General features: G+C 42.6%; 1 protein-coding gene across 1 annotated transcript in view; it reads right to left on the bottom strand.

Annotated features, from left to right (window-relative positions):
- FBN2 (fibrillin 2) overlaps nucleotides 1-14,541 on the bottom strand; it is a 149,320-nt gene that overhangs the window by 48,813 nt on the left and 85,966 nt on the right. The window contains exons 22-29 of the mRNA XM_028749285.2: nucleotides 14,003-14,053; nucleotides 13,205-13,330; nucleotides 9,537-9,764; nucleotides 7,944-8,069; nucleotides 3,438-3,566; nucleotides 2,249-2,374; nucleotides 895-1,020; nucleotides 402-524 (exon numbers count right to left, since the gene is read on the bottom strand). Coding sequence (XP_028605118.2) covers nucleotides 402-524; nucleotides 895-1,020; nucleotides 2,249-2,374; nucleotides 3,438-3,566; nucleotides 7,944-8,069; nucleotides 9,537-9,764; nucleotides 13,205-13,330; nucleotides 14,003-14,053 — 1,035 coding nt within the window. The remainder of the gene's footprint in view (nucleotides 1-401; nucleotides 525-894; nucleotides 1,021-2,248; nucleotides 2,375-3,437; nucleotides 3,567-7,943; nucleotides 8,070-9,536; nucleotides 9,765-13,204; nucleotides 13,331-14,002; nucleotides 14,054-14,541) is intronic.

The raw sequence follows: 14,541 nt of genomic DNA, 5'->3' as shown, positions 1-14,541 counted from the left end.
GGCTCCATACCCTTTTATGCTTAAAGAGCGGACCCTTACTTGGTCCACTCCCCTGGCTCCGCCTCCCCAATCAAGATTGGTTATTTGAACTGAGGTTTGGTGGGAACCTCAAGGTTAGCGACTTGGGGAGGTGGTCCAGGAGCGCTCTGCCAGGAGTCACATAGGATAGGGGGTGCTGAACGCAGGCACACAAAGGGCGCCCTCCGTTTGATGTCGAGAGCGGTCATTATCTCCACCTAGAAATAGCCAAGATTGCATTTGAACCAAATAGAGACCTTCTGGATCACGGCTTGCTCTTCAAACCACTGCATCGTACAGTAAGGAAATTCACACACAATTCCATTGTTTTATGGATGCAGTTCTGCAGAACAGAATTGAGACGCTAATCTTCATTCTTTTACCTGAACAAGTCCTCATATCTGGCATCAGAGCGTATCCATCACTGCAGCTGCATTCATAGCTGCCTTCTGAATTAGTGCAGTGGGTGTCACAACCGCCATTCATGATCATGCATTCATCAATATCTAGGGAGGGAATATTGTGGACAGATTATTAGATCTATTTGGTACTTTGTTTAAAAGCATCCCACCTGTCCCTCATATTTCCCCCACTCTCTCCTTCCTATCAGCAGAAGATAGTAGGCACTAAGTACCAAACTGATAGAATGAAATGACAACAGCAAATGAAATAAAGTTAACATAAAATAAGAATGCAAAATATAGCTCAGGAATAAAGATTAATAATGGGTTGTTTTTTTAGAGTAGAGGGGCATACCCACTGTTTGAATTCTGAAAGATGCCGTCATTGATTATTTAATTTACAGTTATGAAATCGAAGTTTGGAAAAAGAAACAAACTAGAAACATTTATGCAGAAATAAAAATAAAATACTTGCCAATGCAGCCCTGTCTGTCTGGAGTGGCCTGATACCCAGGATTGCACGAACACTGATACATCCCAATCATGTTCACGCATTTGCCATTTCTGCAGAGGTTATCACTAAGAGAACATTCATTAATATCTGAAAAACAAGAATTACATTACTGGCCATTGGGAAGTTGAGAATATAGTTACAGGCTTAAAAGTGAACATTTTTATGAAAGTGGGTTCTGATATGAAGTTTTAACTTTATTCTGAATGTTTCCATGTGTCAAAATAACACACAAATTTCAATAGTAACCCCCCCCAAAAAAGACACAAGGAGCTTCAGATCCGTATTAAACTTCAATGTGAACAAAATAGATTTTGCTTAGCCTTTAGCTAACTTATAATAATAATTTATTATTTATACCCCGCCCATCTGGCTGAGTTTCCCCAACCACTCTGGGCAGCTTCCAATCGAGTGTTAAAAATAATATTGCATTAAATATTAAAAATTTCCCTAAACAGGGCTGCATTCAGATGTCTTTTAAAGATAAGATAGCTGCTTATTTCCTTCACATCTGAAGGGAGGGTGCCACTACTGAGAAGGCCCTCTGTCTGGTTCCCTGTAACCTCACTTCTCGCAATGAGGGAACCGCCAGAAGGCCCTCGGCGCTGGATCTCAGTGTCTGGGCTGAACGATGGGAGTGGAGACACTCCTTCAGGTATACAGGACCGAGGCTGTTTAGGGCTTTAAAGGTCAGCACCAACACTTTGAATTGCGCTCAGAAATGTACTGGGAGCCAATGCAGATCTCTCAGGACCGGTGTTATGTGGTCCCGGCGGCCACTCCCAGTCACCAGTTAGATTGGGGGACTTCCCTTGTCCTGGTCAGACAAGCTCACAGATTGCACAGCTTCCTTGACCTGAAGTACTGGGAGCTTTGCTTTGCTTTGCCAAATATGAAGGGCCTTCACAGTTCCCCAAGGCATTTTTTAAAAAAAACCAAAAAACCAAAATCAGACTTGAAAAGCTCAGTTTGGCTCTGTTCATAACATGGACCAAAAACAGATGAAATAGACTGCTTGGATAAGGAGTCTGGTCTGACATTTTATAGCAACCAGTAAGAGTTTCATTAACAGTTCAATATTAAATAATTTCTGTGAATAGACCTTTATGGTTAGGCTGATCTCTGGCTTCATGTGTGCAAAATCTCATTTTACATTTCAAGTCCAAGAACTTCAGAGGAAAATTACCCTCAATTTGCCATTCGTCAAAGCATTAGGAGCTAGACAAATTCATATTACAAACCAAGTTATCATTATAGCTAGGAAAAATTACTAGCTATAGAACAAGGAACATTTCATTCAGAGACACCTGAAACTCACCCACACAATCTTCGCGTGATGGAGACAATTCATGCCCAAGAGGACAGTCACACTGAAAGCTTCCTTCAGTATTCACACACGTGCCACCTCTACAGAGAAGAGGATTACGCTCACATTCATCTATATCTGAAAAGAAAATATAAGGGAAATATTGTTATAGGGACCATTTGAGATGAAGTAAGAGATTGTAAACATCTGGAAGTAGTTAGGGACGTCTGACTCCCTGAGAAGGAGGCTGTTTCATAACAACAATGATACTTATATCCTTCAGATTTCATAATAAATAAAACATAAAATTGTATAGAATACAGGAAATTGGATGATTTATTCACCTGAGGGACTCCCAAATTCATAATTAGGTTAAAGAAATTCATGAAATTTGAAAACCTAGATCATGAAGAATTCTTTTATTTGAAATTTCTTACATATATTGCTATCAAATATTCAAAGAAAGTTTTCTTTCCTCTTTTATTATGAAAGACTCGTTTTAGCAAATGGCTGTAGGCAGCAAAACAAAGGAACTACTGCTGTTGCAACTACTGTGATGATGGGGAAATGTGTTGTTTTATATACTGTCGTTTGCACAACTTTCAGATAATTTAACCACTACTAATCCAAAAACAAGTACAGTGGTGCCTCGCAAGACGAAATTAATTCGTTCCGCAAGTTTTGTCGTCTTGCGATTTTTTTCGTCTAGCGAAGCACGGTGTCGGGAAAGTTTTGGAAAGCTTCAAAAATCACCAAAGTCTTTAAAAACCTCAAAAAAGGCTACCACTCTATGAGTTGCTCCTCGAAGTCAAGTCACAACTGTATTAACGGTGTTAAGAAAAAGGAAACAAACTTGCAAGATGTTTCCGTCTTGCGAAGCAAGCCCATAGGGAAAATCGTCTTGCGAAGCAGCTCAAAAAACAAAAAAACCCTTTCGTCTAGCGAGTTTTTTGTCTTGCGAGGCATTCGTCTTGCGAGGTACCACTGTACACAATGTTATGTCTAGATTACATATTCAGGCATGAAAGGTGACCTTGTGCCCATAAAGGGACAGAATATTTATAATACTTCATTTACATAATTGCTGGCTGTAAGCCCAATCAGATGGTATGAAAAATGGTCATATAGCTATGACCATGTCTTACACAAGCTTCGAAATGTATATGTAGTATGTGTACTAAAACCTTCATCATTTACTTACCCATGCAGTTCTTCATCATCATAAATCCACTTTCATAGCCTTCAAAGCATTCACATTCAAAGCTGCCTGGAGTGTTGACACAGGTACCACTTCCACAGAGGTCAGGTGATATATGGCACTCATCAATGTCTAGTTTCAGAATAATTAAAAAAAACAACAAGACAGACAATCCATTTTTAAATCCATTTTTTCAATTAATAATTTGCAAAGAATACTGGAGATATTTAAAATTTGAAATATCAAAGTGTCAGGAATCCTAAATACAGTAGGAAGAAAGATCATGAAATCTGAAAACGGAATTTGATAATTGAAGCGATTGGGAAATAACTGAAGTGGTTGTGATGAGCAATTTGTACAACTATTTGTACAACTTCCCATGGAAACCCTCCCTCCTCTAGTACGATTCTTTGAACACTTCTTCATAAAGTTGCCATGCTGTGATCTCAGGGCGCTGCCTCCTGAGCGGAAAGCAATAGCTTAAGCTTCACAAATGGATGTCCAACTGGACTCTCCGCAGGCGTGGATGAGCTCCATCTACTCTAATTATTCTGAGTACTGTTCCATTCAGCTCCATGCTTAGATCACATCCTGGAACTGCTGATTTGAGCCACAGAAAGTGTAAAATAAGAGTTCACCTTAGTTGCATACTGGGTATTGTCTCTTCCACGTTGCCATATACTTCCAGAGCAACGCACTGGGTAGGAACAGGAGTCAATGGTGACCAGCAAGTCATCTCTTACAGAGGGAAGTCTGTTGCTTCTCTTTCCTGCTCTTTCCAGAAGTAGAACTGCAGAATAATTGACTTGGAAACTGACCCAAGCTCACCAGCTCCAAGCCAGGAAAGCCCATGCAATCTGTGGGGTGACAGATGCTCCCCAAACTGGCTGAAGAGGTGAGACAAAATTCTCAGGCGTAGTGTCCAAGTCTGGTAAGAAGGGCAAGCAGTCGGCTTCCCAATGGGGAGCCCTTGAGATTTTTTAGGTCTTGCATTGGCAGAAGGTCTCACAGAGATTAGCCTTCAGTGCTTCTTCCCTTTCTGTATAAGTTCAGCTTCAGCCTCTTTAAAGGTAAAGGGACCCCTGACCATTAGGCCCAGTCGTGACCAACTCTGGGGTTGCGGCACTCATCTCGCTTTATTGGCTGAGGGAGCCAGAGTACAGCTTCCGGGTCATGTGGCCAGCATGACTAAACTGCTTCTGGCGAACCAGAGCAGCACACAGAAACGCCGTTTATCTTCCCGCTGGAGCGGTACCTATTTATCTACTTGCACTTTGACGTGCTTTCGAAATGCTAGGTTGGCAGGAGAAGGGACCGAGGAACGGGAGCTCACCCCGTCGCGGGGATTCAAACAGCTGACCTCTGATCAGCAAGTCCTAGGCTCAGTGGTTTAACCCACAGCGCCACCCGCGTCCCCCTTCAGCCCCTTTACTAGAGATTATAGAGGAAACGATGTGGAAGGGATATGCTAGAAAGAATGGCAGGAAAACTTAAAAATAGTTTAAAAGTCTGCTGAAGAACTTTGAGAGCTTTATAAAAACAGTGTTTCCTGCCCATGAAGCAGAACTAGTTTGGGATGGCTGGGAGATTTCACCTCAGTTAGAAGATTGACCCTGCAGGTGGTGCTGCTCTAGAGATAAAGAAAGCTCTCTTGACATTTGCGAGGGATACAATCTCCGGGTGATATTTTCCTTCCCAACTCTCAGAACTGCTTTAGACTTAAGAGCTAAGCCGAGCAAGTGCATTTCCCATCAATGCAATCATTAGAAAAACAAGGAAATCACCAGCTATAGCAACATTAACATCTAGAAAGGCCTGGATTCACATGCCTTACCACCCACATTTTATATTACCCCAGCACATTTGACTTCCGCAGTTCCAGAACAAACTTCTTTTCACTGCTAATGTGCAACCACCCACTGTGCACACGTCCATTCATCACAGTTGTAGAAAGTCTCAGGCAAAACCTCAACCTCAGATTTGCTCTGGTGTGAAAAGAATGGCTTTTGCTTATAGGACAATGCTAGATACTAATTTATTTGGACAGCTTGGGATCCGTTTGGGAGTCATCCTGCTAATACAGCAATTTCGATAAACTGAACCTGTAAGAATGTTCCCTGTGTGTTAAGACCAAGTTTTGAAGATACTGGATGTAAAACACCTGGAACACCATTGGTGGTAACAGTAGATACTGTTATTTTAAGCAATCATTCCAAGCACCCAACTGTCACCAGATTTTTTGCCCAAACTGTTATCTCTGCACAGCATTATAAAAAGATGAAAGATGCATTGCAAATTTAGTAAATCTGGGATAATAACAGGGGAATGGCTGGAATATCCTTGTTCAATCTTCAGAAGTTCAAGTCTTGAGACCCTGAAATATGGCACAGTCAATGGCTGTTTGGACAGGTTGGGCCCAGCATTCTTGGACTGAGGTGTTCTAGGGGCTGAAACAAAAGCAATCTTGCACTGAAACTTGGGGCTTGATAGTTTTGAACATTAGTTGGAAGTATTTCAAAGTATATATAAAAATAAATGCAAGGGCAAGCAGCGGTCTCATTAAACTCACTGAGGAAAGGAATGGCAGATAAGGCCTTCCAATGCTAAGTGTACCCACCTCCTCTTTCTTACTGCGGTTGCTGCTTTTCATATGCCTTTCCCTCTGGGCTCTATCAGTAGCATTTAATAATAATAATAATAATAATAATAATAATAATAATAATAATAATAACACAATACTATTTATACCCCATAGGGATGTGGGTGGCGCTGTGGGTTAAACCACAGAGCCTAGGACTTGCCAATCAGAAGGTCGCGGTTTGAATCCCCGCGACGGGATGAGCTCCCGTTGCTCGGTCCCAGCTCCTGCCAACCTAGCAGTTCAAAAGCACATCAAAGTGCAAGTAGATAAATAGGTACTGCTCTGGCGGGAAGGTAAACGGAGTTTCCGTGCGCTGCTCTGGTTCGCCAGAAGCGGCTTAGTCATGCTGGCCACATGACCCGGAAGCTGTACGCCAGCTCCCTCGGCCAATAAAGCGAGATGGGCACCGCAACCCCAGAGTTGGCCACGACTGGACCTAATGGTCAGGGGTCCCTTTACCTTTACCTATTTATATCCCGCCCATCTGGTTGGGTTTCCCCAGCCACTCTGGGTGGCTCCCAACATCAACATCATCATCATCATCATCAAGTGATAAAACATTAAACATTAAAAACTTCCCTAAACGGAGAGAAGGGGGTGGAAGAAGGAGCCAACCATTCCTTCTCCTTGCTGGCTCTCTTGGAGAGGGCAGATGAACAATGAGCAACACAGAGGAGGAGCCAGAATACTTCAGGGATTGGCCCTGTGCTCCTTACATGGGTGTTACCCTTGGCAGGTGCCTGATACCTATACTGCCGACTGCTGTTCTCTGGGAAGACCATGGCAGAAATGTTTTCCAGAGTTTTAAATGAAAAGAAGCCAAGGCTAATGGTGGAACAGCAGGGAAGACACTACAGTGGTACCTCGGGTTACATACGCTTCAGGTTACATACGCTTCCGGTTACAGACTCCCCTAACCCAGAAATAGTGCTTCAGGTTAAGAACTTTGCTTCAGGATAAGAACAGAAATCGTGCTCTGGCGGCGCAGTGGCAGCGGGAGGCCCCATTAGCTAAAGTGGTGCTTCAGGTTAAGAACAGTTGCAGGTTAAGTACGGACCTCCGGAACGAATTAAGTACTTAACCTGAGGTACCACTGTACTTAAACTTCTTCCTTTGGACATTTTTCTGCTGAAAATCACAAACACTGAACCCCCCCCTTCCATGTATAAAAGCAGTAAGGAGCATTTTTTTTGGGGGGGGGTGTATCTATGAAGAGTTGAGCAAGTGCACTTCCTGTCATTATTCCACTCAACTTACAGCCCCTTGAGGCTTCTTTTAACTTTTTTTTTTTTAAAAAAGAAGAAGATGAGAGGGCAGTTCCATATTGTGGGATGCAAGGTTATGCTCCTGCTCTGCTCTGCAACTTCTGAAAAATCTGAGGAGTTAATTTCATTACTTCACACTTTTTAAAACTACAGGGGTACCTTGGTTTATGGACTTAATCCATTCTGGAAGTCCATTCTTAAACCAAAGTGTTCTTAAACCAAGGCGTGCTTTCCCATAGCAGCGGGGGACTCAATTTAGAAATGGAACACACTCAACAGGAAGTGAAACATGTTCTGCTTCCAAGGCTCCAAGGCAAAGTTCACAAACCAAAACACCTACTTCCGGGTTTGTAGCGTTCTTAATCCAAGTTGTTCATAAACCAAGCTGTTCTTAAACCAAGGTACCACTGTATACTTCTTGCAAGGTCTTTGCAGGCTTTGGTTGTGGTGAGGAGCCCTCAACCACCCAGATTAATGTAAAGTCGCTACAGGATGCAAACTTGAATGCCATGCAAGCCACATTCCAGGAAGGGATGAGTGCACAGCTCAAACCTCCCTTTGCACGTACCAATGTTTCTCTAAGGAGTCCTATCTCAAACTCACCTGTACAATTTCTTTCTTCCATGTCTAAAGCAAATCCACTGTTACATCTACATTTGAAGCTTCCAATTGTGTTTCTGCATTTGCCATTTGTGCACATGCCAGGGAACACTTTGCACTCATTTATATCTGCAAGAGAAAATAGATAAAATGAGTTCACATATTTTATGCAATTCAAGAGCTCACTTATCAAACAGTGATGACTCAAAATGTACTGTTTTATCAAAGCAAACTAGAACAGCAGAATCTATTTTAGTAAATGCACCAGGTGTTCCAGTTCTGCAACCGATCCTCTCAAATATATGTTAAAATTATACAAACAACAATTAACATTTTAAATAAGATTTTATGGTTCTCTGTGGCTGATACAGTCAATAGGAGAAAGTGAATAAAGAAAGAAAGATTTAGTCTCAAAACAGGTAATTAGTTGGTCAAATTACCATGCAAGTGTGTGGAGGTCATTAGAAGAGGAATATTAATTCATTCATAAGAGAGGGATTGTGCAGATCGAATAATAATGGACAAAGGAATATTTTGTCTTGCCAAATTATTTTTAGGGGGCACTCTATTGTTCAGATAGTGGTAAAGACCCAGAGCCACTGTAGAGTAAGGGCTTCATAATTACAGCCACAGTGGAGTCAGGGCAGTTAGAATAGCCTTTCTATACCCTACTTTGACCTGTATAATGGCAAAACTAGGTATTGCTTGGCAGATCTCTAGATAGTCTTCTCCTGACACCTGTCACAAGCCTGTGACATCGTGGAGGAATGAGGTGGAGAGGGGCTGATTAAGCTTCTTCTCCTGCAGCTACTTTCCTACTCTAACTCTCTTCTCCAAGCTAGCTTTCCATAGTTGGTGAAAGACATGGGTTTTCAAATAGAAAAATAGCCAGAGGGGAAAGTAGAGTAAGCAGCACGCCTCCTCATTGCTTCACTCAAACTCAATAGTCCTCTACAGCTGTTTTTCTTAGTAGAAAGTCAAGAGGCTGCTATACGCATCATCTGTGCTATGCAAAGTCTGGCTGCTTGAATAGCTTGCATCAGAGCGGGAGGGCTGGGAAGGGACATGGGAAGCAAACATGCCACTCTCATTCCCTCTAATACCCTAGGTAGAGCCTGCATACACATGCCACAAGGAAGGGGAAGAAACAGGGCTCTCTTGAGCTCTATGGCTCAAGGGCAGTCCCTCATGTTTATGGCATGCCATCTACTGGACTGCAGACCTATAGAGTGGAACCTTGGTTCTTGAACTGAATCCATTCCAGAAGTCTGTTCAATCGGCGCAGCTTCCGGTTGGCTGCAGGAGCTTCCTGCTCAAGCGGAAGCTGTGTCGGATGTTTGGCTTCCAAAAAACGTTCAAAAACTGGAACATTTACTTACAGGTTTTCGGCATTCGGGAGCCGATTTGTTCGTCAACTAAGCAATTTGAGAACCAAGGTATGACTGTATTAGGTGGGCTATAAATCCAAGTGAAGAAATCGTAACATATATGCTTACATGCATAAAATTATACAGAAAACATATTACACGTTGGAGAAAAGTAAAATGAACAAATGATACTGCCCTTGACGGAATTCCACCACAAATGCTTTTTTACCTTTATAAAAAGGCCTGCCTGTTAAAATATCTCCTCGGTTGGAGAAGCCTGGTCCTCTGGGGCACAATATTTCATACTCTTTTGTCCCAGGCTTGGGACATTCCTCGCAGTCCAATCCCCAAGCGGCACCTACAGCACAGCAGCAGGTATCCATCCGGAACTTTCCAGGGACAAGTTGAACACATTCATCTTCATCCCACTTCAGATAGCACTGCTCCATTCGGATATCTACAAAAGAGATTGAAAACAATGCCAGATGTTGATGTTCTGGAGCCCAATCCTAAAACTTCCACACCACCAAGTACGTGGCTTATCATGAACGCTCCAAATTCTGGCTTGGGCAAATATCGGACCAGCAACATTGAGCTCTGGTCTATGGAGCCCTGCTTAGGGAAGTTTTTAATGTTTGATGTTTTATCGTGTTTTTAATGTTCTGTTGGGAGCTGCCAAGAGTTCCTGGGGAAACCCAGCCAGTTGGGCGGGGTATGCATAATAATTATTATTATTATTATTATTATTATTATTATTATTGAAACATGGAAATCAGATTGTGCTCATCTGAAACTAAATAAGAGCAATGTTTTTTGAAATGGGATTGTTATATGAGGATCAACAATTTAATATATCAGGAACAGGATACTTGGAGGTGTTTAAACAGTGAGGTTTAAGCACTGGAAATCCTTCTTGATTTGGGTTCTTTCAGTTTACGTCTTTAATATGAGGAAAATACAAGAAGTAATCAAGGAGTAGTGGCTGGTATAGTGATGGAGAATCATGAAGCTACCTGCCCCATACTGGCATCACTGCACCTTAGTTAGATGTGGCTGGGGCAGCGATGGGTGGTGGCAATGTTGGGGCTGTGTGGACATGGCTGGAGTAGGAACATCAGACTGGCTCCACAGCCCCAAACTTGCCACTGCCCTGCCCCACCCAACACTTTTCCAGCTAAAATGCAGTGACACCGGTGTGGAGAGGGTGCCTCTTTCTTGATCTCAATCCGTATTATGATAGCACTGCCTTTTTCCTGATATAGCGTGTAGTTCTTTCTGCTGGTTTTGTGTGTGTGTGTGTGTGTTTATTTTTAAAAAAATAAATAAATAATGAAGCTGCTAAGAAAAGATACATAAATAGTACAGTGGTACCTTGGTTTACCTCCTGCCAACCTAGCAGTTTGAAAGCACATCAAAGTGCAAACAGATAAATAGAGACCGCTCCGGTGGGAAGGTTAACAGTGTTTCCGTGCACTGCTCTGGTTCACCAGAAGTGGCTTAGTCATGCTGGCCACATGACCCGGAAGCTTTCTGCGGACAAACGCCGGCTCCCTTGGCTTATAGAGCAAGATGAGCGCGCAACCCCAGAGTCGGTCACAACTGGACCTAACGGTCAGGGGTCCCTTTACCCTTTACCTTGGTTTACAACCATAATCTGTTCCTGAGGTATGTTTGTAAACCAAACCAGGTTGCAACCCAAGGCGCACTTTCGCCAATGAGGTCTCAAAAAAAAAAAATGTTCATAATCCCCCCCCCCCAAAAAAAAGGTTGCAAACTGGGACACACACTTCTGGGTTTGACATGTTTGTAACCCAAACCGTATGCAAACCAAGACGTATGCAAACCAAGGTACCACTGTACTAGCATCTAACACAGCAAACAAAGAGTTATTTTCACATACGTCAGTAAAGCACACATGGCTCCATGCTGGTATCTTCACCCCCACATCACCTTGGAGTGATGCCTCGATATGCCGCTTGGCCATTTGACCATTGTTTGCGGCGTTTGAACTATGTAAGCTTTTTGTTCTGAAGTGCCTTGGGGCAGACCTTCTCAACTGGCACGTTGAGTGAGCTCTGTCGTACTGCAATAGCTATAATAAATGCCAGGTCCCCAAATCTGGATGCTGGACTTGAAAATAGTTTCCTTGGTTCTGTGGTTTATTCAAAAGGTGGTTGTTCCTCACCTGGGTAACGAACAAGGTAGTGCAGAGGGGAATTCTTACCACGATGGGGAGGAGATGGGGAGCTGCTCCCTGATGCAGAGCCTTCCCTTCTGCCCATCAAATGTGTGGAAGGGTAGAACTACTGCCAGTGAGTTCCCTGCAGGTAGCAGCCAGCAGTAAGCCCCTAAGTGGGGTGTTCGCTGAGTTTGCCTGTGATCCACTGGACTTTAAGGTGGCACCTCTGCTGCCACAAGATGGCATCAGGCTAGATTTGGGTTCGAAAACTGTTCCAGCTCTAGGCTGGCACATCAAGCTGCCTTCTCTTTCCCCCTTCCCCACCAGCCGATGTGAATCACAGGATTGCAGATGCAGTGGTTGCTGCGGTTTGGATTGTGCAGTGAATTTTCACCCAGAAAGATGAACAATGTTCTGCTAATGAAGAAAAACTGGACTTACGGTAGCAAGTACACTGCCAGCCCTCTGCCCTACTGGGCAAGCCAATGCCTTTAGGCATTTTCCCCCAATAACTTGCCCAGAAATTGAGCTCATTTTTCGAAATTGCTATTATCTTTCTTGAGTGCGTTTTTACCCTGCTGTTTTCTTAAGAGTGAGAAATTCCTGAATTGTATGCTGGGTTGGTTTGGGTGATGGCAGAGCTTCGTTCCTAATTTTCATTCTCTTTTGGCTATAGTGCTTTAAAATGGATTCAATATGTCTACAGCTATTTCATAAAGTACTGGCATCTAACAAGTACATAACGAATGTGAAATTCCTAGAAGTAGATGGAAAGTACAATTGCAAATAAACCAGTAAAAACTTTTTTTAAAAAACCACACCACACCAAGCACATAAAAAGGCCTTCCAAGTATAGCCTTCAGATCTTACACACTTCTAATATGAAAAGTTAAGAGTATTTTAATCTAATGGACACATGTCATGGCATGATATTTTTCTCTGGGTATTTCTAACTAAAAAGATTGACAGTAGAATCCTATAAATGTTCGTGCAGAAGTAAGCATTGCTGAATTCTATTAGATTCACACCCAAGGGTTTCAGAGCCTAGGGGCACTTTCAGACTTCCACAATTTTCAGGTAGGATTCAATCATGTAAGGCAAATTCAGGTCTTGCAATCATGGTGGACTGGCAAGTCTTGCAAAAGATTGGACTTTTTGAGATAAGGAGAGTGATGGGGAAAATGCACTGGAAAATGTGGGATAACACTTGCTTTTACATGTCAAACAAATCAGGGTGAATGCTCAATAAACAAGTAATCTGGATGTCACTTGTCATTGTGGTATTTTATGCATTGTGACTTGTCATTCTTTTTACTGATTATAGCTTAGTAGTTCTTTATTGTAATTGTTATGTGTAAACTGTTTAATTATTATTTGCTGATATTTAATTTTACTGATTACTATTAGGTTCTAATGCGTTGTTGAACATTGCTTTCTTTGATATAAGTTATCTATCTTAAAGTTCTATTTTGTTATGACTTTTTGTATTGGATCAGATTGTTATTAGGTATGTGATCTTTGCTATTTTGTTGTTTCTTCAGCTTCTAAACTGCCTTGTGTATCGCAATATAGAGAAGTGGTATATAAATTAAAGTTGAAATGAAATGACTATTACAACTGGAGGTCACTAGGAGCACAAAAGGATTCAGGGCATGTGGACTCTAATGTGTGAACCGACCCTAAATCAACCATGCAGTGAAGGTTTTATGGTTGCTCACCTAAACACATTCTGCCTGTTCCATCCAATGTCAGGCCATCAGGACACTCGCAATGAAAAGATCCTCTGCTGTTGACACACCGTCCATTGGGGCACACTCCAGGGAAAACTTCACACTCATTTACATCTAGCATAAAGTATGAATAGGAAACTACAATTTATCCTGATTTTATTGAGACTAAATAAAATTAAAAAATTAAAAAATTCCTTCCAGTAGCACCTTAGAGACCAACTAAGTTTGTTACTGGTATGAGCTTTCATGGGCATGCACACTTCTTCAGATACACTGAAACATAAGTCACCAGACCCTTATATATAGTGAGAGGGTGGGGAGGGGTATTACTCTGAAGGGTGGTGGGAATGGGTGATTGGCTGATAGGTGTGGTAAACCTGTTATGACTGCAAAAAGGGAAAAAGCAAAGGGTGAGATGGCTAAAAATAGCTTTATCATGTATAATGAGGTAATAATCCAATGTCTCTATTTAATACTATCACACTGCTCCAATTAAGGAAATATAAGAATATGAGAATATAAGAATTGGCATGCTGAATGAGATCAAGGAACTGTCCCACGCCCCATTTATCACATTCTTCAACCCCAACAGCCTTTTCACTGACTCAGTGGTTGTTTAGAAATTGTAGTTTTTAAAAAATAATTCACAAAAATGAGAAAGGATAAAGGGATATGGAGCAGCTTAGAGTCATGGTTTCTTGACTTCAACAGGCATTGTTGTTGTTGTTAGAATAAATAGGTTCAATAATTACATTTGTGAAAAAGAACAACAAAGAATAACTGTACCTTCACAGGAAACACCTTTGACTCTTGCAAATCCTCTGGGACATGCTGTGTCTGCAGTGAAGCAAATATTTGTTTCAGAACATGCTAGGTCAATGAGGCCGAGTTGCCATGATGGGGACCAAAAGCTATATTTGTTAACAGATTTGATAAAATTCAAGCATTTTAGCCCATGAGTACCGTATTTCCCCCCCCATAGGACGCACCTAGTTTTTTAGGGGGGGGGGAATAAAGGGGAAAAAATTATTTCCCCCCCAGGCACGGGGCTGGCGCAGGGGAAGCCCGAGCTTCCCCCGACCCCAGCCCCCAGAACAGCCTGCTATATGCAAGCTTAGGGAGCCACGCCGGTCTCCCCAGGCTTGCGGAGAGCTGCGCAAGGCTTCGGAATGCAAGCAGCTCTGCGCAACCTTTGGGAGCCCTGCGCGGCTTGGCGCCGGGCTCCCGAGGGTTGTGCAGAGCTGCGCAGAGCCCGGGAGGGCAGGCAGCTCTGCGCAACCCTCCGGAGCCCGGCGCGGCTTGGTGCCGGGCTCCCGAAGGTTGCG

The sequence above is a fragment of the Podarcis muralis genome, chromosome 11 (assembly GCF_964188315.1).
Source record: "Podarcis muralis chromosome 11, rPodMur119.hap1.1, whole genome shotgun sequence".
NCBI lineage: Eukaryota > Metazoa > Chordata > Lepidosauria > Squamata > Lacertidae > Podarcis > Podarcis muralis.
The sequence above is the reverse complement of the archived record's forward strand: the minus strand, read 5'-3'. Positions and strand labels throughout refer to the sequence as shown.